This window comes from Oncorhynchus gorbuscha, linkage group LG18 (assembly GCF_021184085.1).
Source record: "Oncorhynchus gorbuscha isolate QuinsamMale2020 ecotype Even-year linkage group LG18, OgorEven_v1.0, whole genome shotgun sequence".
In the NCBI taxonomy this organism is placed as follows: Eukaryota; Metazoa; Chordata; class Actinopteri; order Salmoniformes; family Salmonidae; genus Oncorhynchus; species Oncorhynchus gorbuscha.
The window spans coordinates 71653229-71675263 of record NC_060190.1 but is presented as its reverse complement, the minus strand read 5'-3'; the positions used below and the strand labels follow the sequence as shown (position 1 = coordinate 71675263).

At 45.1% G+C, this 22035-nt stretch overlaps 2 protein-coding genes across 2 annotated transcripts; both read right to left on the bottom strand.

The window, feature by feature from the left end:
- Nucleotides 1-7074: 7074 nt before the first annotated feature.
- Nucleotides 7075-8812, bottom strand: camk2n1 (calcium/calmodulin dependent protein kinase II inhibitor 1). Its single transcript, XM_046310791.1, has 2 exons — nucleotides 8226-8812; nucleotides 7075-7456 (listed from the first exon to the last, which is right to left on the bottom strand). Exons 1-2 carry the CDS (start codon nucleotides 8386-8388, stop codon nucleotides 7386-7388), a joined length of 234 nt encoding a protein of 77 aa, XP_046166747.1. The 5' UTR covers nucleotides 8389-8812; the 3' UTR covers nucleotides 7075-7385.
- A 5163-nt stretch (nucleotides 8813-13975) lies between these two features.
- LOC124002936 (trypsin-like) lies at nucleotides 13976-21491 on the bottom strand. Its single transcript, XM_046310788.1, has 5 exons — nucleotides 21239-21491; nucleotides 16667-16826; nucleotides 15207-15348; nucleotides 14477-14743; nucleotides 13976-14218 (listed from the first exon to the last, which is right to left on the bottom strand). Exons 1-5 carry the CDS (start codon nucleotides 21294-21296, stop codon nucleotides 14048-14050), a joined length of 798 nt encoding a protein of 265 aa, XP_046166744.1. The 5' UTR covers nucleotides 21297-21491; the 3' UTR covers nucleotides 13976-14047.
- Between the last annotated feature and the right edge of the window lie 544 nt (nucleotides 21492-22035).

Sequence of the window (22035 nt, the reverse complement as noted above, 5' to 3'; positions counted from 1 at the left end):
ATATGGCATTACACTTATAACACGTCTATAAAGGTCTATAAACACGGCATCAATATAATATATATAACTTATGGCCGTCCGAAATAACACAACATACGATAACCAATAGGCAAAGTAGCATTGGTAACTCTAACACTGAAGAATAGTAACAGTTATACAGTAGAACAAACGTCTGAAACTTATAAAAGCAACAGGAAGTAATTAGTGGTAATTACTTATTATTACACCGCATGTAAAAACCTCAATAAACCTCCCCCCCTGCAACTTACATTTTGATGCAGGCACAACATTCAGACATTCATGTTACTGTTGAAAAATAAAAAGTCCTCTGAAACAAGTGTTCTCCCTTCTGACTTCTATAACACTCCGACCTGAGTGTGCGGGTGCAGCGTCCAGATGCGCATTTCCAAGCGCTCTGATTGGTTGGGAATGGCAGGGCAATGGTGGGTGAGGGATAACTCAGGTGGGCTGAGCAGCCTAACTAACGGAACTTCAGGGAAACGGAAGGGACTGTGAGGGGAAGTTAGGTAGAGGAGAGGAGAGGAGAGGAGCGGGAGGGCCGTTTTTATACAAACGTTTTTAAGAATGCCTAGTTTCACCATCTAAGTTAGCTAGCTAGTTAAAAGCCAAAGAAAGCTAAACCCGTTTTTATGAATTTCTTATGCGTTTAAATGGTTAGACAAATAGACGGCTAATGTAGCCATCTATAGCCAGACTAATGTTGCTAAATAGCTAACCATGAGCTAGCTGGATAAATAACAGCTATTGTGTAAATGTAAAACCTGCCCAAGACAGTTCTCAGAATTGCCCATTTTAACAAATGTAGCCAATTTATGAATGACTAAATGTAGCAATTTAACGTTCGATAGTTCATCCAGAGATTCTTACCTTTGCCTCGATTTGTCAGTCTCGTCCAGATCATCATGACCCTGGTGAGTGACGTGAAGCTTGAGACAGGTAGTTCTTTATGATAGCTACATTAACAGCTAATTAGCATTTCATTTGGTGGGGGAAAGTGGAAAAGTATGATTGGAACCATTTCCGTGTTGGAACGCTAGGTTTTATGGGTATTATGACTCATACTGTGGTTCTTTATAGCCAAGGGAAATATCTACCCCATGTTCACCTTGTGATTTACACCCAGGTTATGCCCCTAACCCACTGTCGTTCTGCATGTATAACCTTTCCTGGCGACGGTGTGAGGATGATGTGGGGGGATGTGGGGATGATGTGGATGTGGGGGGATGGGGGCAGCCTAGTGCCTCAGGTGTTTCCAAACTGCTGCTACTGCAGAGGAGAGAGGAAAGCCCAGTGTCCATCCCATCTTCAGGTCCCCCCGTGGAAAAACACCCAGAATGCATCTCTCTCTCTCTCTCTCTCTCTCTCTCTCTCTCTCTCTCTCTCTCTCTCTCTCTCTCTCTCTCTCTCTCTCTCTCTCTCTCTCTCTCTCTCTCTCTCTGTATGTAGTAGCAAATAACTGAAGTTGGTATTTTCCTGAGTGAGACAGATGACTGTGTGTGTGTGTGTGTGTCTGTGTGTTTGTGTGTGTGTGTGTGTGTCTGTGTGTTTGTTAGAGGTCTTGGTGAGTGAGATTCCCCTGGCGGTCACAGTGACCTCTCTACCTGTCACAGCTTATGTAACCCTCAACAGCCCAGCCACTGCACTCCACATGTTCATTTTATTCCACTCATTTGTAGTGTGTGTGTATAATCTGTGTGCGTGTGCATGTGTGTCTGTGTGTGCCAGTCAGTCAGTCCGTACTCCGCTGCATGGTGGAAGAGTCTGGAGATTCTTCTCAGTGAAACAACTCCCCATCTCCCTGCCGAGGCAGCAGGCAAGGTGCACACGTTGTCATGGCAGCGAGCCCAGGCAGGCAGCCTCTTTCATGTCTGTCAAGACTGGCTAGAGAGACAGAGAGAGAGACAGAGAGAGAGAGAGACAGAGAGACAGAGAGACAAAGAGAGAGAGAGAGATATAGACAGAGATAGAGAGAGAGAGACAGACAGAGAGAGAGACAGACAGAGAGAGAGACAGAGATAGAGAGACACAGACAGAGAGACAGAGAGACTGACAGAGAGAGGGACAGCCAGAGAGAGAGAGAGAGAGAGACAGAGATAGAGAGACACAGACAGAGAGACAGAGAGAGAGAGACAAAGAGATAGACAGAGATAGAGAGAGCGAGAGAGAGAGAGAGGCAAAGAGACAGACAGAGAGAGAGAGACACAGACAGAGAGACTGACAGAGAGTTAGACAGACAGAGACAGAGAGAGCGAGAGAGACCTAAAGTAGGGGAACCAGCTATCTAATGGTGTGGCATGTAGTTTGAGTGGCATGTGTGTGTGAACTGTGTGTCTTTTTGTGAGTGCATGTAAATGTGTATGTTTTTCAGTGTGCATATGTACATATATCTGTGTGTGTGTGTGTGTGTGTGTGTGTGTGTGTGTGTGTGTGTGTGTGTGTGTGTGTGTGTGTGTGTGTGTGTGTGTGTGTGTGTGTGTGTGTGTGTGTGTGTGTGTGTGTGTGTGTGTTCACACCCGTGTGTGTGTGTGTTCCTTACTACTATATCTCAGTGGACCAGACTCAGGCTCCGCTTGGACAGTGATGATGTTGATTTGCTGACAGAGAGCCTGCCTGGTCACAGAACATGAATCATTTAGTCACCAGAGCAGCCCTGGAAATGTCACGTCTCATCACGACGCACCATGCCTCAGTGTCCCAGTAGCTTCCCTGTTTACATTACAGCAACCTGAGTTAAGAGGAGGAGGAAGACTTGAGTAAAGAGATAAACTGAGATTTGTTGCGTCAGGGTTGTTGTTCCTGCAGGATCGGGGAGATACTGACACTATCAAGGCCCAAACCCTGTGACTGTGCTGAGAGAAAATACATAACATATCAAAGCTTCATTTAAGGAATCAAGATATTGATTCCTCTAGTCTCTTGATTCCTCTAGTCTCTTGATTACTCTAGTCTCTTGATTACTCTAGTCTCTTGATTCCTCTAGTCTTGATTCCTCTAGTCTTGATTCATCTAGTCTTGATTCCTCTAGTCTCTTGATTACTCTAGTCTCTTGATTACTCTAGTCTCTTGATTTCTCTAGTCTCTTGATTTCTCTAGTCTCTTGATTTCTCTAGTCTCTTGATTTCTCTCGTCTCTTGATTACTCTAGTCTCTTGATTACTCTAGTCTCTTGATTACTCTAGTCTCTTGATTACTCTAGTCTCTTGATTTCTCTCGTCTCTTGATTACTCTAGTTAAAGCTTATTGAAATCAGTTTTGAAGTCAAACTGTGGCCTGATTCTATTTATTTCTTGGTCACCCAGTTCCTGTCAATCCAATGTTATTCCTTATTTGAGTTTTACCCTAACTGACCTGACTTCTAACAAATGCTGCCTTGACTTGACTCAGATGTGAAAGTAACAGTGTGAAAGACATCGTAAGCAAAATGTATTTTGTAGTGCTTCCATTCCTCTAGGACCAGGATTCAAGAACAAGATTAAGAATGCTCCTGAATTTAAAATGACTCTGAATAGGCATTTTAGTCCCAGGACTTGACTTAATCTGAGCTGAGAGAAACAAGTTTGACTTGAAAGCATATTTCTGTGTTGTGTAAGCAGTCTTTCCAATAAAGCAGCACCATTTAGAAAGTAACAAAACATAGAATTATCCAACATACATCACAATAAACACTGAACACTTCTCAATGAACTTCTTCAGAATCTTTATTACAAGATATTAGGCTACGGTACAAATCAGTAAGATCATAGTACAGTACAGTACAAGGTACGTAGTGTTAAGATGGTTCTGGAGGTTAGTCATTCAAAGCTGTGTACCAGGTGTCCCAGAATACACTAGATCATCTTTAGAACGTTGCCATGCATCAATCCCATTTCTGCCATGCATCAATCCCATTTCTGCCATGCATCAATCCCATTTCTGCCATGCATCAATCCATTTCTGCCATGCATCAATCCCATTTCTGCCATGCATCAATCCATTTCTGCCATGCATCAATCCCATTTCTGCCATGCATCAATCCCATTTCTGCCATGCATCAATCCATTTCTGCCATGCATCAATCCCATTTCTGCCATGCATCAATCCCATTTCTGCCATGCATCAATCCCATTTCTGCCATGCATCAATCCCATTTCTGCCATGCATCAATCCCATTTCTGCCATGCATCAATCCCATTTCTGCCATGCATCAATCCATTTCTGCCATGCATCAATCCCATTTCTGCCATGCATCAATCCATTTCTGCCATGCATCAATCCATTTCTGCCATGCATCAATCCCATTTCTGTCATGCATCAATCCATTTCTGCCATGCATCAATCCCATTTCTGCCATGCATCAATCCCATTTCTGCCATGCATCAATCCATTTCTGCCATGCATCAATCCCATTTCTGCCATGCATCAATCCATTTCTGCCATGCATCAATCCATTTCTGCCATGCATCAATCCATTTCTGCCATGCATGCGTTGGTAATTCAGTGGTAAGAAGTAGCCCTGAACAATGGCAACAACCGAAGAAGAACAAAATGTCTACAGCTATAAGGTATAGAAAGCACAACATAAACAACCAAGTGGTCTGTTTTATCCCTCATGATATTTGGCACACACGATAATGCACAATGCAATAGAAATAGTTTATCAAGAGGGGAGGGTGTACAGTTATATTTAACAAACCAGACTTAAGCCTCTTGTAACGTTACAAACATGTGGTGTACAGTCCTGTATAATGTATATAAATGACTCTATAGCTGCAAAAAACTGATCAGGCGACATAAAAATTCAGAAGAAGTAAAAAAAGGAGAAATCGCTTTCATTCATTCTGTCATCGTAATTCTCTACATACAAAACTGTCCCTCAGTCGGGCCTTGAGCAACTGTAAAATACACATCCAAAGGGTCCATAAATAAGGCATCTTTATACAGACACGTTATGTTAGATTACGACAAACCATTTCACTGCTTCTTTTCTCCACTGTGCAACATAACGCCTGATTCCCAGATCTATTTGTGCTGTCTTGCCAACTCTTTATCACTCATTGTCACGCCAAACATGACACTTCCATAAGGAGTTGACAAGGACAGCAGGAACGGACTGGCGCCCAGGCTAACAGAACGTGGGGCTACCATTTCTTATTTACACGTTTCCTATATTATTTGTTTGCACTCGTCGTCATCAAGAATCAAGAGCAGAAAGAATGGTTATGTAATATGGTACGTTTTGATTGATATAACAACGTGTGCTTTAGTTAAGTAGATCATTTAAAACCGTTCCTTCCCTGATTTCTGTGAGGTTTCGACGGCATCGTCTCTTTCTACCGCTGGAACCTTAGATTCATCGTCTTCCTCCTTCATCATCCTCCCCTGGTTACATGGTTCAGACGCTCCAGACATTTACATTACATTTAAGTCATTTACTGTAAACACACCTGATTCTACTAATCAACTGCTACGCAGGACCTTGATTGACCGAATCTGGTGTGTGAAAGACCCTTTCTACACGGCTACATTTGTTGGCTGCCTGCTTAGGAGTTTTGATTGTACGACCAATGGTTGACTAGTGTAAAAAAAGTGTAGGGCTGGAGAAAAAGCCTGCTGCTCACCCAGTAGCTCTCCAGGTGGAGGGTTGGGCCATTCCTGTTTTAGAAGAGTTCTGTGGGCCTAAACCCTGCATGATAGAATTCACCTATTTCACCTGGGCCTCTGTTTCCATCTCTCTCTCTGTCTCCACCTCTGTCTTCATCTCCCGCTAATCTCTGCCTCTCTCTCTGTCTCTGCCTCTCTTTATTTCTGTCACTGTCTTCATCTCGGTCTCCACCTCTCTTTATCTCTGTCTCCACCTCTCTTCATTTCTGTCTCCACCTCTCTTTATCTCTGTCTCCACCTCTCTTTATCTCTGTCACTATCTTCATCTCCGCCTCTCTTTATCTGTCTCCACCTCTGTCTTTATCTCCCGCTAATCTCTGCCTCTCTCTCTGTCTCCACCTCTCTTTATCTCTGTCTCCACCTCTCTCTTTATCTCTGTCTCCACCTCTCTCTTTATCTCTGTCTCCACCTCTCTTTATCTCTGTCTCCACCTCTCTTTATCTCTGTCTCCACCTCTCTTTATCTCTGTCTCCACCTCTCTTTATCTCTGTCTCCACCTCTCTTCATCTCTGTCTCCACCTCTCTTTATCTCTGTCTCCACCTCTCTTCATCTCTGTCTCCACCTCTCTTTATCTCTGTCTCCACCTCTCTCTTTATCTCTGTCACTGTCTTCATCTCTGTCTCCACCTCTCTCTTCATCTTTGTCTCTGTCTTCATCTCCATCTCCACCTCTCTTTATCTCTGTCACTATCTTCATCTCCGCCTCTCTTTATCTGTCTCCACCTCTGTCTTCATCTCTCTCTCCGCCTCTCTCTTCATCTCTGTCACTATCTTCATCTCTCTCTCCGCCTCTCTCTTCATCTCTGTCACTGTCTTCATCTCTCTCTCCGCCTCTCTCTTCATCTCTGTCACTATCTTCATCTCTCTCTCCGCCTCTCTCTTCATCTCTGTCACTGTCTTCATCTCTCTCTCCGCCTCTCTCTTCATCTCTGTCACTGTCTTCATCTCTCTCTCCGCCTCTCTCTTCATCTCTGTCACTGTCTTCATCTCTCTCTCCGCCTCTCTCTTCATCTCTGTCACTGTCTTCATCACTGTTTCCGCCTTTCTCTTCATCTCTGTCTCTGACTGTCTTCATCTCTGTCTCCACCTCTGCCTTGATCACTCTCTGTCTCCACCTCTGTCTCCAGCTCTCTGTGTCTCCACCTCTGTCTCCATCTCTCTGTGTCTCCACCTCTGTCTCCATCTCTCTGTGTCTCCACCTCTGTCATCATCTTTCTGTCTGTCTCCACCTCTGTGTCCACCACTCTTTCTGTCTCCGCCTCTGTCTTCATCTCTGTCTCGATCACTCTCTGTGTCTCCACCTCTGTCTCGATCACTCTCTGTGTCTCCACCTCTGTCTCGATCACTCTCTGTGTCTCCACCTCTGTCTCGATCACTCTCTGTGTCTCCACCTCTGTCTCGATCACTCTCTGTGTCTCCACCTCTGTCTCGATCACTCTCTGTGTCTCCACCTCTGTGTCCATCTCTCTGTCTGTCTCCACCTCTGTGTCCACCACTCTTTCTGTCTCCGCCTCTGTCTTCATCTCTGTCTCCATCTCGGCTGCTTCCCCATCCTGCCAGTATAAGTCTCAGGAGATCATCATGAGGACTGGGAGAGAGAGGAGATGGGACTGGAAGTGCTTGTTGCCACATGGGTTAAAAGTGCTTATATACACTGTCTTTGGATCAAAACTGCAAATATCATATAGAAAATGAGAATCAATGTCCTTCCGGGGGGTGATGTGTTTAAGCCTCTGTCTGTGTTTTCTCTGTCCCGTTTTTTAGCGCCTCGTCAACGCCGTTCTCGTCCTCGACAACTGTGGAGAACATGGAAGAGATGATGAGGAGGAGGAGGAGGGTTGGCACGTTATCACATCTAAGAATCGAATATCTCATTGATGTGAATGCATGGAACTCATGCACTAGGCTACAGCACGGAAGTAGAGAGAGCGAGAGGTAGAGAAAGCGAGATGGTGTGTGTGTGTGTGTGTGTGTGTGTGTGTGTGTGTGTGTGTGTGTGTGTGTGAGCATGTTTTGGAAGTGTTGCATGTGCTACGTTTATTTAATTGGTCATGCACGACACACACACACACACACACACACACACACACACACACACACACACACACACACACACACACACACACACACACACACACACACACACACACACACACACACACACACACACACACACACACACACACACACACACACACACACACACATAAGAGACACATCCAGAAAATATTCTAGAATCCTCTAGAATCCCAGCATGCATGTCGGTTGGACTATTCAGTAGAACAGCACGACAACACTTGTATCAAAAGGCATTGAAGAGTGCAAGCACTGCGCATCCAAACATGTGTTGCAATGCCAACAGAATTGTTAAAACCCATTGACCCCCATACCATAATCATCAGACTACAGTCATGGAATGCGATAGCCTACTGTGCATCACGGGGAGATGGTGAACAGATTCGACTTCCCATTGAACTGCCCATCCCATGACTTCCCATCCCATGATTATGAACATAGAAGACATCCCCATAACACAACTGAAAATGCTTTGATGGTCACAGATACCTCGTTTGCTTCTGCCTATCTGTCCAAGTTTGGGTGGGCGTTTCCCCCCCTGCGAGCCGCTGAAGAAGTTGTTGGTGTCTTGGAGGCGACAGGTGAAGGAAAGGTGTCCCTCGTCATCCTCATTTCCATAATGACTCATTTTGTCTTGTAGTACTTCCGACATGTCCAACTGCGTCTTAATTATCAACCGAGGTGCACAAACGAAAACAAAATGAACCTCCGCTCGACGTCTACGTCCACTATGGTGGCGTTATAACCGCTTATGCACGCTTGTAACACAGGAGAAAAACAATGTAACGTTAACCAAGACTACTGACGTTATCTGGCTGCCCAGTCCTGCTGTCTGTTTACCTCGAAGGCACGTGTCTCGTATGGTGCGCAACCAAAACGCGATTGATCCCCCAAATATTTTTTTTTAAACGCTCAATTTCTACTTTCGGAAAGCTTCGGCAACATTATTCACATGTTCCAGTGGGTTCTACTGTGCGTATTGTTCTGTAAACGCGGGGCGCATAGATATTGCCACCGTGGTACGCCTTCTAGCTGGAAGAACGGCTGGAGCGCCGCACGGAAAGTCTGAGGAAAATATGCAAATTGAGGAGCGATGCAAAACACGGATCCCGCGGGCGGAGGGAGGGAGAGCAGAGAGAGAGAGAGAGAGAGAGAGAGAGAGAGAGAGAGAGTAGAGAGAGAGAGAGAGAGAGAGAGAGGGGGAGAGCAGAGAGAGAGAGAGAGAGAGGTAGAGAGAGAGAGAGAGAGGTAGAGGTAGAGAGAGAGGGGGGTAGAGAGAGAGAGACAGAGAGAGGGGGGTAGAGAGAGAGAGAGGGGTAGAGAGAGAGAGAGAGAGAGAGAGAGAGAGAGAGAGGGGGAGAGCAGAGAGAGAGAGAGAGAGAGTGGGGGAGAGCAGAGAGAGAGAGAGGGGGAGAGCAGAGAGAGAGAGAGGGGGGTAGAGAGAGAGAGAGGGGGGTAGAGAGAGAGAGAGAGACAGAGAGAGAGGGGGGTAGAGCAGAGCAGGTGGTGCTGCAGACCACAGCCGATCCAGAACGGAGAAGATTCCAGTTTGGACCGACTGACAGAGGACTGATGTTACATCCGCACGTCGTCTAGCTGGAATCACAATCCAATTCAATCACATGTATTTATAAAGCCCTTCTTACATCAGCTGATATCTCAAAAGTGCTGTACACAAACTCAGCCTAAAACCCAAAACAGCAAGCAATACTGGGGCGGCAGGCTAGCCTAGTGGTTAGAGCGTTGGACTACTAACCGAAAGGTTGCAAGTTCAAATCCCCGAGCTGACAAGGTACAAATCTGTCGTTCAGCCCCTGAACAGGCAGTTAACCCACCGTTCCCAGGCCTTCATTGAAAATAAGAAGTTGTTCTTAACTGACTTGCCTGGTTAAATAAAGGTCAAATAAACATGAAAAGCATGGTGGCTAGGAAAGACAATGTACATATTCTTATCCCCTTCACTTGTGTCTATAAGACAGTAGTTTTGGAATTGTTAGTTAGATTACTTGTTGGTTATCACTGCATTGTTGGAACTAGAAGCACAAGCATTTCGCTACACTCGCATTAACATCTGCTAACCATGTGTATGTGACAAATAAAATTTGATTTGATTTGACATTGGACTATGAATTTATTGTAGGCTATACGGTGAATATGGTCGACTGGAAGACAAAATATTGAGCTATACATTATTAATGCATTTTCATCGGTATTATATAGGCTAAGTAAGAAAGAGGGTGATTCACATTTTGGAAATGTAAATTCAACAGTATATTTGTAGTCCAGAGAATTGTTAGGCCTACTGACATTTTTGGCTGATTTAAAAATTGAATGTTGAACTGGTGTACTGTACAGGCCTTGTCACTGTATTTCTCGAACTAGTGTGTGATGGCCTATATTGATCTATAGTTGTTCTTCCTGTCGTGCTGTGTAGCCTATTGCCTTGTGTTACAGCAGTGTTGTAATGGATGGACCCACCTAGTAGACAAGCAGGAAGCCTCACCAGAGGATGGCAGTGTTTTCTTATATGATCAGACAGACTGGAGGTCAGATTCATGTATGTGCCCTGGTTCTGTTTCTCACCCTGAACCATGTACCTAGACTGACCTGGGAACATAAAGCCCCTTAAGACCTTTTACACAGGTACAGTTTGTTCAGTTGTAATGTTCTGAATCCCCATATTTTCACACAATCTCACAAAGGGGCCGGTTGAGTCCACTCTATCCGGAGACCACATTTTGTTCCATGTGGAACACGGAGACTCAACCACACAACACAATCAAATCCCTGTAGGAAACATTCATGAGAGATGGAAAGAGAGAAGGGGGGGGGGGGGGGCATACTCCTGCTCACTATGGTAAGTCTCTCTGGATAAGAGCATCTGCTAAATGACTAAAATATGAAATGTAATAGAGAGAGAGAGATGTTGTTGTAAGTAAATCACAGAATATAATTTCTCCCAACCTCTCGTTTTACAGGCGGTCTGGAGTAAGAGAGAGGTGATGAAAACACGCACACACATGAAACCAAACACCAGCTCTTGTAGCGGGGCCATCTTCAATATGCCGTCTACTGTTCCTGGTCCAACCCTGTCACACCTAGTCTCACCCTGTCACACCTAGTCTCACCCTGTCACACCTAGTCTCACCCTGTCACACCTAGTCTCACCCTGTCACACCTAGTCTCACCCTGTCACACCTAGTCTCACCCTGTCACACCTAGTCACACCCTGTCACACCTAGTCTCACCCTGTCACACCTAGTCTCACCCTGTCACACCTAGTCTCACCCTGTCACACCTAGTCTCACCCTGTCACACCTAGTCTCACCCTGTCACACCTAGTCTCACCCTGTCACACCTAGTCACACCCTGTCACACCTAGTCTCACCCTGTCACACCTAGTCTCACCCTGTCACACCTAGTCTCACCCTGTCACACCTAGTCTCACCCTGTCACACCTAGTCTCACCCTGTCACACCTAGTCACACCCTGTCACACCTAGTCTCACCCTGTCACACCCAGTCTCACCCTGTCACACCCTGTCACACCTAGTCACACCCTGTCACACCTAGTCACACCCTGTCACACCTAGTCTCACCCTGTCACACCTAGTCACACCCTGTCACACCCAGTCTCACCCTGTCACACCTAGTCACACCCAGTCTCACCCTGTCACACCTAGTCTCACCCTGTCACACCTTCTCACCCTGTCTAGCCCTGTCACACCTAGTCTCACCCTGTCACACCTAGTCACACCCTGTCACACCTAGTCTCACCCTGTCACACCTAGTCTCACCCTGTCACACATAGTCTCACCCTGTCACACCTAGTCACACCCTGTCACACCCAGTCTCACCCTGTCACACCTAGTCACACCCAGTCTCACCCTGTCACACCTAGTCTCACCCTGTCACACCTTCTCACCCTGTCTAGCCCTGTCACACCCAGTCTCACCCTGTCACACCCAGTCTCACCCTGTCACACCTAGTCTCACCCTGTCACACCTTCTCACCCTGTCTAGCCCTGTCACACCCAGTCTCACCCTGTCACACCCAGTCTCACCCTGTCACACCTAGTCACACCCAGTCTCACCCTGTCACACCTAGTCTCACCCTGTCACAACTAGTCTCACCCTGTCACACCCAGTCTCACTCTGTCTCACTCTGTCTCATCCTGTCTCACCCTGTCTCGCCCTGTCACACCTAGTCTCACCCTGTCACACGCTGTCTCACCCTGTCTTACCCTCTTTCACCCTGTCTCACCCTGTCACACCCAGTCTCACTCTGTCTCATCCTGTCTCACCCTGTCTCACCCTGTCACACCTAGTCTCACCCTGTCACACGCTGTCTCACCCTGTCTCACCCTCTTTCACCCTGTCTCACCCTGTCACACCCAGTCTCACTCTGTCCCACTCTGTCTCACTCTGTCTCATCCTGTCTCACCCTGTTTCACCCTGTCACACGCTGTCTCGCCCTGTCACACCCTGTCTCACCCTGTCTCACCCTGTCTCACCCAGTCTCCCAGGACCCGTGGGAATCAAAGGAGAGCCCTGATGTTAGAGACATGTATCTGACGTCTGTGTTATACCCTTCTGTATAGAGACATGTATCTGACGTCTGTGTTATACCCTTCTGTATGGAGACATGTATCTGATGTATGTGTTATACCCTTCTGTATAGAGACATGTATCTGACGTCTGTGTTATACCCTTCTGTATAGAGACATGTATCTGACGTCTGTGTTATACCCTTCTGTATAGAGACATGTATCTGATGTATGTGTTATACCCTTCTGTATAGAGACATGTATCTGATGTATGTGTTATACCCTTCTGTATAGAGACATGTATCTGACGTCTGTGTTATACCCTTCTGTATAGAGACATGTATCTGACGTCTGTGTTATACCCTTCTGTATAGAGACATGTATCTGATGTATGTGTTATACCCTTCTGTATAGAGACATGTATCTAACGTCTGTGTTAACGTATCAGTGGATTATTCATGTGTTATACCCTTCTGTATAGAGACATGTATCTGACGTCTGTGTTAACGTATCAGTGGATTATTCATGTGTTATACCCTTCTGTATAGAGACATGTATCTGATGTATGTGTTATACCCTTCTGTATAGAGACATGTATCTGACGTCTGTGTTAACGTATCAGTGGATTATTCATGTGTTATAATAGTTAGTGCAGCCCTGCATGTCTTATTACTCATCAATCAGAGGGATACAAATGAAGAACTGTAAAACAAAATTCAACGTGTTTTAAAATCCGGGCATTTATTTGTATAAAATGATGAGGAAGTACGTGTCAGTAAATTCCTAATTACAAATGAGGAATCCATACGGTGTTGTTTGACCCAAATGGTGGTGTCTGTTCATGAATAGAGACCGTTGACATCTACAGTAACACAGGCACTCCTGACAGGAGCCTTTCTTTCTCAAATAGTTTCATCACAACCTCATTTAAGTAGTTATGATTGTACAATGACTTGTGTGGTGTCTCTGGTACCATCAACACCTTCTATAATAGCCATTATACACTCTGTCAATCATCGTTACTGGAAAACATTTTGTCATTTTATACTCTGTCTCCCCCTCTCTACCTCTCTCTGTCTGCACCTCTCTACCTCTCTCTGTCTGCCCCTCTCTCCCCCTCTCTACCCCTCTCTCCCTCTCTCTGTCTCCCCCTCTCTACCTCTCTCTGTCTGCACCTCTCTCTCCCCCTCTACCCCTCTCTCCCTCTCTCTGTCTGCCCCTCTCTCCCCCTCTCTCAATCCCCCTCTACCTCTCCCCATCTTTACCTCTCTCTGTCTGCACCTCTCTACCTCTCTCTGTCTGCCCCTCTCTCCCCCTCTCTACCCCTCTCTCAATCCCCCTCTACCCCACCCCTTCTTTACCTCTCTCTCTCCCCCTCTTTACCACTCTCTCCTCCCCTCTTTCGATCTCTCTTTCTCCCCATCTCTACTTCTCTCTCCCCCTCTTTCGCTCTCTCTCCCCCTTCTCTACCTCTCTCTCTCGCTCTCTCTCCATCTCCCCATCTCTACCCCTCTCTCTCTCCCCCTTTCTACCTCTCCCTCCCCCTCTTTCGCTCTCTCTCTCCTCTACCCCTCTCTCTCTCCTCTACCTCTCTCCTCTACCTCTCTCTCTCTCTCTCTCTCTCTCTCTCTCTCTCTCTCTCTCTCTCTCTCTCTCCACCTCTTTCGCTCTCTCTCTCTCCTCTATCTCTCTCCTCTACCTCTCTCTCTCTCTCCTCTACCTCTCTCTCTCTCTTTCCCTCTCTCCCTCCCCCACTCTACTTCTCTTTAATACTTCAGACAGCGTGTGTAGGAGCTGTAGATGGTTCTGTCGACCCACCGCCGGAACCTGGACACCGCTGTGTAAACGCCCGGAAACTTGGCATCTCCGCAGCCGTTTCCCCATGATACCACACCGTAGACACGCCCCTCGCACACCAGCGGTCCGCCGGAATCTCCCTGGAAACCACAAGGTACACCACACCCACACTCAGTTTCCATGACAACGTGTCTCATTTTCTGAGGCCACCACAAGGTAGGTAACTATCATGAGAAGAGAGGAAATTTGGAATTAAAATGTGATTGTGTTGTGTAACTATAGATTAAGGAAATAGGTTCTCGAACGCAACCTTAATAATCCTATACAGCTCGTGGGAACTGACAGGCCAATAGGGCGTGTTCAAAAACTCAACCTGTTACATCTATCAGGTCCAGTACCTTGCACGCGTCCTTGCCCCCAGCATTGTATCCGGCACAGATCATGTTGGAGGTGATGTTCCCATTGAAAGACTCGCTGCTGTTGCACCTGGCCGATGACACGATGGGCAGCTTGACAGTCCGCAGGGTGGAGGGGATCTGACCCCCTCCCAGAGAGGTGTACCCCCACCCCGACACACGACACACCCGCCCCGCCATAACCCCTGTACCCTGCCGAGGGAGGGGTGCCAGGGACACATAGCTACCCATCACCATGGGAACCCTCAGCTGCAAAGGGTGGAAGAAAAGAGATAGAGGGGGGAGTTGAATTGAGTTGACTGATTTGAGTTGAATTGAGTTGACTGATTTGAGTTGAATTGAGTTGAATTGAGTTGACTGATTTGAGTTGACTGATTTGAGTTGAATTGAGTTGACTGATTTGAGTTGATTTGAGTTGACTGATTTGAGTTGAATTGAGTTGATTTGAGTTGAATTGAGTTGACTGATTTGAGTTGACTGATTTGAATTGAGTTGAATTGAACAGAATATAATTGAACTGAACTAAACTGAAATACATGTACTTACTAAGTTATTACAAGGTAATTACAAATGTAATACACAGCTAGTTACTCTAATATAAGGCCTATCACTTGGCCAAACATCCTAAAACAGCTGTATACAATGATGTTATAATGAACATGAATATGAAAGGTAGGTGAATATGTACATGGTCTATGGTTGTATCCTGTACCTTGATGAGCATGATGTCAGCATTGTTGGTGGTCTTGTCGTACAGCGGATGAGGGATGATTCTGTGAGGTTTGGAATACTGCTCCGTTCCCTCGAACATACTCAGAGAGTAGTCCCCTGCTACAATCATCATCTGATCTGACCTGGGAGGAGAGGCAAGGGAGACATCAGAGATACTACAGTCAACCTCGTTGTTGACATTATTGGAGCATTGCCATCTGCTCTGTCCTTAGACGGTGGAGTGCAACGAGCTGTGTTCAACGTGGCAAACACTGACTAACGTTATTTAAAATACATTTTCCCTTCTGCTTTATGCAACAAATAACAAAGGAAAAGATATCTGAGGTGCGTTCAACGTCCCAAAAGTTTCCTTTGCGCTGACTGCACTGGAGTGTGTGTATAAGTGGGTACAATGCTTCCCTGTGTGAAACAGGAACAATGTGACTGTTATCCTATCTGAACCTACAACGTCTGACATGTTGACACCTCGTCGTGTAACGCTGCGCTGCGATGACAGACATGCCAAGGTTGCTCTGCTGAGCCCAGTGTGTCTCTTATCGCCCTTACTGTCTGTCTGACCTCCCAGTCCCAAGACTCACTGAGGCTGCTAACAACAAACCAACAGAGATCAGGACTGATTCTCACAACAACAACAAAAACACATGAAAAAAAATCACAGGTAAATGTAAAAACACACGTGGTTAAAAACACACGTGGTTATAAACACACGTGGTTATATACACACGTGGTTATAAACACACGTGGTTATAAACACACGTGGTTAAAAACACACGTGGTTAAAAACACACGTGGTTATAAACACACGTGGTTATAAACACACGTGGTTAAAAACACACGTGGTTAAAAACACACGTGGTTATAAACACACGTGGTTAAAAACACACGTGGTTATAAACACACGTGGTTATAAAAACACGTGGTTATAAACACACGTGGTTATATACACACGTGGTTATAAACACACGTGGTTATAAACACACGTGGTTATAAACACGTGGTTATATACACACGTGGTTATATACACACGTGGTTATAAACACACGTGGTTAAAAACACACGTGGTTATAAACACACGTGGTTATAAACACGTGGTTATTGGACGTATGAACACCTGTGTGAAACAAATCATGTGAAATTCTAGTATTTTTTATATACATTTTCATGAGTGGGACATGTGGTTTTGGACACGTGTGAAGTTTTTAACATGTGACAGAGACAGTAATACACGGTTATTTCTAAGTTTTGTGTTTTGTTTTGTTCTGCTTTACTTTTTCAAATGTATTTATTTTTTATTTTTTATCTTACTACTACAGTATTAGGAAAGAGCAAGTAAGAAAAACATGTCACTGTAGTACTGCACATCTGTGGCATATGGATACAGTGTTTAGAGTCATGCTAACTTCTCCTCAGTGTAATAAAGCAGTACATTGACGGACTCACCCTATGTTACAGTGAGCGGCTGTAAGCACCCAGTACTTGTGCACTAGCGATCCGCCACAGAAGTGCTGTCCCTTGGTGGTCTGTAAGGACACAATGTATTTGATGGAATTGGGTGCTGGAGCGTAACCTCCGACTATACGGTCCTGTATGACCTCCTGACCTGCAGGAAGACATGGAAACAACGTGTGTAGTATTACACGGTATATGGGATGTGATATAATATACACTGAATGGACAACATATTAAGAACACCTTCCTCGTATTGAGTCAGATCCTGAAACATGGAAAAATAAAACTTTACATGATATTGTATGACAGAAACCTGATTAAAGTGTTGTAGGGCAGACAGATGGAAACCTGATTATAGTGTTGTAGGGCAGACAGATGGAAACCTGATGATAGTGTTGTAGGGCAGACAGATGGAAACCTGATTATAATGTTGTAGGGCAGACAGATAGAAACCTGATTATAGTGTTGTAGGGCAGACAGATAGAAACCGGATTATAGTGTTGTAGGGCAGACAGATGGAAACCTGATGATAGTGTTGTAGGGCAGACAGATGGAAACCTGATTATAGTGTTGTAGGGCAGACAGATAGAAACCGGATTATAGTGTTGTAGGGCAGACAGATGGAAACCTGATGATAGTGTTGTAGGGCAGACAGATGGAAACCTGATTATAGTGTTGTAGGGCAGACAGATGGAAACCTGATTATAGTGTTGTAGGGCAGACAGATAGAAACCAGATTATAGTGTTGTAGGGCAGACAGATAGAAACCGGATTATAGTGTTGTAGGGCAGACAGATAGAAACCGGATCATAGAGTTGAAGGGCAGACAGATGGAAACCTGATTATAGTGTTGTAGGGCAGACAGATAGAAACCGGATTATAGTGTTGTAGGGCAGACAGATGGAAACCTGATGATAGTGTTGTAGGGCAGACAGATGGAAACCTGATGATAGTGTTGTAGGGCAGACAGATGGAAACCTGATTATAGTGTTGTAGGGCAGACAGATGGAAACCTGATTATAGTGTTGTAGGGCAGACAGATAGAAACCAGATTATAGTGTTGTAGGGCAGACAGATAGAAACCGGATTATAGTGTTGTAGGGCAGACAGATAGAAACCGGATCATAGAGTTGAAGGGCAGACAGATGGAAACCTGATTATAGTGTTGTAGGGCAGACAGATGGAAACCTGATTATAGTGTTGTAGGGCAGACAGATGGAAACCTGATTATAGTGTTGTAGGGCAGACAGATAGAAACCTGATTATAGTGTTGTAGGGCAGACAGAAGGAAACCTGATGATAGTGTTGTAGGGCAGACAGATGGAAACCTGATTATAGTGTTGTAGGGCAGACAGATGGAAACCTGATGATAGTGTTGTAGGGCAGACAGATAGAAACCGGATTATAGTGTTGTAGGGCAGACAGATAGAACCCGGATTATAGTGTTGTAGGGCAGACAGATAGAACCCGGATTATAGTGTTGTAGGGCAGACAGATGGAAACATGATTATAGTGTTGTAGGGCAGACAGATGGAAACATGATTATAGTGTTGTAGGGCAGACAGATGGAAACATGATTATAGTGTTGTAGGGCAGATAGATAGAAAACTGATTCGTGTTGTAGGGCAGACAGGTGGAAACCTGATTATAGTGTTGTAGGGCAGACAGGTGGAAACCTGATTATAGTGTTGTAGGGCAGACAGATAGAAAGCTGCTTATAGTGTTGTAGGGCAGACAGATGGAAACCTGATGATAGTGTTGTAGGGCAGACAGATAGAAAGCTGCTTATAGTGTTGTAGGGCAGACAGATAGAAACCTGATTATAGTGTTGTAGGGCAGACAGGTGGAAACCAGCTGGAAAAATTGTGAAAAAAACCCTGGAAAGGTCTAGAAATAATGTACAATATAATACATTACAAAACATGCAGAATGTGGAATAATACGGTTCCCATAACAACAACTTTCACACCTCTTAGAACCAGTAGGGAATACAGGCTCCTTTCACACCTCTTAGAACCAGTAGGGAATACAGGCTCCTTTCACACCTCTTAGAACCAGTAGGGAATACAGGCTCCTTTCACACCTCTTAGAACCAGTAGGGAATACAGGCTCCTTTCACACCTCTTAGAACCAGTAGGGAATACAGGCTCCTTTCCCACCTCTTAGAACCAGTAGGGAATACAGGCTCCTTTCACACCTCTTAGAACCAGTAGGGAATACAGGCTCCTTTCACACCTCTTAGAACCAGTAGGGAATACAGGCTCCTTTCACACCTCTTAGAACCAGTAGGGAATACAGGCTCCTTTCACACCTCTTAGAACCAGTAGGGAATACAGGCTCCTTTCACACCTCTTAGAACCAGTAGGGAATACAGGCTCCTTTCACACCTCTTAGAACCAGTAGGGAATACAGGCTCCTTTCCCACCTCTTAGAACCAGTAGGGAATACAGGCTCCTTTCACACCTCTTAGAACCAGTAGGAATACAGGCTCCTTTCACACCTCTTAGAACCAGTAGGGAATAGAACCAGTAGGGAATACAGGCTCCTTTCACACCTCTTAGAACCAGTAGGGAATACAGGCTCCTTTCACACCTCTTAGAACCAGTAGGGAATACAGGCTCCTTTCCCACCTCTTAGAACCAGTAGGGAATACAGAATACAGGCTCCTTTCACACCTCTTAGAACCAGTAGGGAATACAGGCTCCTTTCACACCTCTTAGAACCAGTAGGGAATACAGGCTCCTTTCACACCTCTTAGAACCAGTAGGGAATACAGGCTCCTTTCACACCTCTTAGAACCAGTAGAGAATACAGGCTCCTTTCCCACCTCTTAGAACCAGTAGAGAATACAGGCTCCTTTCACACCTCTTAGAACCAGTAGGGAATACAGGCTCCTTTCACACCTCTTAGAACCAGTAGAGAATACAGGCTCCTTTCACACCTCTTAGAACCAGTAGGGAATACAGGCTCCTTTCCCACCTCTTAGAACCAGTAGAGAATACAGGCTCCTTTCACACCTCTTAGAACCAGTAGAGAATAGTTCTGCTGAGAACAACTGAATAGAGGCTCATTTCACCCTCTAGCTTAAAAAGTCCTGATAAAAAACATGATTATAATTACATCATTTAAATTCCGAAGTATGCATTTACAAATAACCAATACACTTTGAATCAGTGTTGGTTCGTTGGTTTCGGCACAAAAATCCACCAGTGTTGTAAATGTTGTTCTACTGGTTACTCATAAACAGGGCAATGAAATCACAAACATTTTAGGACCAAAAAAAGGATGTAAAGAACACAAAGGGTTAAGTACTTCTCCTTTTCATGTCCAGTGGTCTCACCAGGCTCAGCTAGCAGACATTAAAGTTGCTGGTTCTGTGACCTCCGACTCCAGAGGCGAATAAAGGTTTCCCTATCTGACCTTACTTTCTACCTGTGTCCTCTAGTGTCTCCTCTAGGATGCATCCCAAATGGTATCCTGTTCCCTACATGATGCACTACTTTTGACCAGATCCCTATGGGCCCTGGTCGAAAGTAGTGCACTATATAGGGAATACGGTGCCATTTGAGACACATACATCCCCATAGTGTTCCTCTCTCCTCGATCTCACAGGGCTGTGTAACACCAGAGAGAGCTTGTCTTCACAGGGCTGTGTAACACCAGAGAGAGCTTGTCTTCACAGGGCTGTGTAACACCAGAGAGAGCTTGTCTTCACAGGGCGGTGTAACACCAGAGAGAGCTTGTCTTCACAGGGCTGTGTAACACCAGAGAGAGCTTGTCTTCACAGGGCTGTGTAACACCAGAGAGAGCTTGTCTTCACAGGGCTGTGTAACACCAAAGAGAGCTTGTCTTCACAGGGCTGTGTAACACCAGAGAGAGCTTGTCTTCACAGGGCTGTGTAACACCAGAGAGAGCTTGTCTTCACAGGGCTGTGTAACACCAGAGAGAGCTTGTCTTCACATTGCTGTGTAACACCAGAGAGAGCTTGCCTTCACAGGGTTGTGTAATACCAGAGAGAGGAAAAATCCCTGTCATTGTTACTGTTGGTAATACAGTAAGTACAGCTCGGTTTCTAACTAGTTCTGGACAACAAGGCATGCTACATACAGAATCTCCTCTGGGCATGTTTTTTAGTCCAGAAAAAGGCTTAATCTGTGTTCAAGAAACCTGGCCTGTGAGTTCATCCCAGAAGGACAGATTAGATTTTCTGCTGACAGCAGAATTTATAATCTAAATTCTGTTCTATTCATCATCAAAGGATTGTGACACCAATATAATACCTTTATAAGTGACAACAGATGTCTAGACCCTGAACATTATGTGTACTGCTGAGTAAATAGGTTTCTACTTTAGGAGGCAGTCAGCATGCAAAGACAAGCAATACAACACAATGCTAATCATGCATTGTTTTGTCGTGCATATTATTGAAAGCAATTCATATATAAACACACAAATCATCAGCATATCTCCGCACTCTGGGTCACATAAAAACCTGAATAAGGGATAATGAAGTATTCACTACATGAATAAAATGACCACTAAGGAGGAAAATATTATACTTACAATTGCCTGCCAAGAGCTCCAAAACTGCATAGCACAGACAGACTACTAGCAGGTTCATGATGAGAGGAGAGAGTGGAGTGCAGGCTGAGCTGTGTGATGCAGTGCCGGACTGGAATAACACTTCTATACCCTCTCTCTCTCTCTCTATAACAGGAAGAAGGACATCTCATCAGACAGCGATGAGCAGAGATCCTCAGATTTCTGAAAGTTCCAATTTCACTCATCATGGCCACACTGTCCAGATACAACGATATAGGATTGAGAGAGGGAGAGAAAGCAAAAGAGAGAGAGAGAGAAAGCAAAAGAGAGAGAGAGAAAGCAAAAGAGAGAGAGAGAGAGCAAAAGAGAGAGAGCGAGAGAGAGAGAGAGAAAGAAAGAAAGAAAGAAAGAAAGAAAGAAAGAAAGAAAGCAAAAGAGAGAGAGAGTAAAAGAGAGAGAGAGAAAGAGAGAAATAAAAGATACAGAGAGAGAGAAAGGAAGAGCAACAAAGTGCACCTTCATAAACTGTCCCCCTTCTCTGACCCCCTGACTCTCTACAGGGGCCCTTACAGTACATTACACTGTCTCCATAGTAACATATCTCATGTCCCGTGTCATCCGCAGGAGCTTCACACAGATTTTCCTCCTGTGGAAGTTCTCAATGGACCTCTGTGTGAGTGTGTGTGTGTGTGCGTGCGTGTGTGTCTGGGAGATTAATTCTGAATGACAAAGGAGTATTTTATACAGTCATACCATCTGTATAACACACATGCATTTCCCTCTGTAGAATCAACAACATTTGACACTGTTCGAGACCG

Bases quoted from the DNA above. Each gene is read 5' to 3' on its own strand.
- LOC124002936 (XM_046310788.1), bottom strand. From the start codon at position 21,296: ATGAACCTGCTAGTAGTCTGTCTGTGCTATGCAGTTTTGGAGCTCTTG. The intron at 16,827-21,238 runs GTAAGTATAATA...GTCTTCCTGCAG, and splicing joins GGAGCTCTTGGCAGGCAATT to GTCAGGAGGTCATACAGGAC. The intron at 14,219-14,476 runs GTACTGGACCTG...TGTGGTTTCCAG, and splicing joins GGGGCAAGGACGCGTGCAAG to GGAGATTCCGGCGGACCGCT.
- camk2n1 (XM_046310791.1), bottom strand. From the start codon at position 8,388: ATGTCGGAAGTACTACAAGACAAAATGAGTCATTATGGAAATGAGGAT. The intron at 7,457-8,225 runs GTATCTGTGACC...TGTTCTCCACAG, and splicing joins GATAGGCAGAAGCAAACGAG to TTGTCGAGGACGAGAACGGC.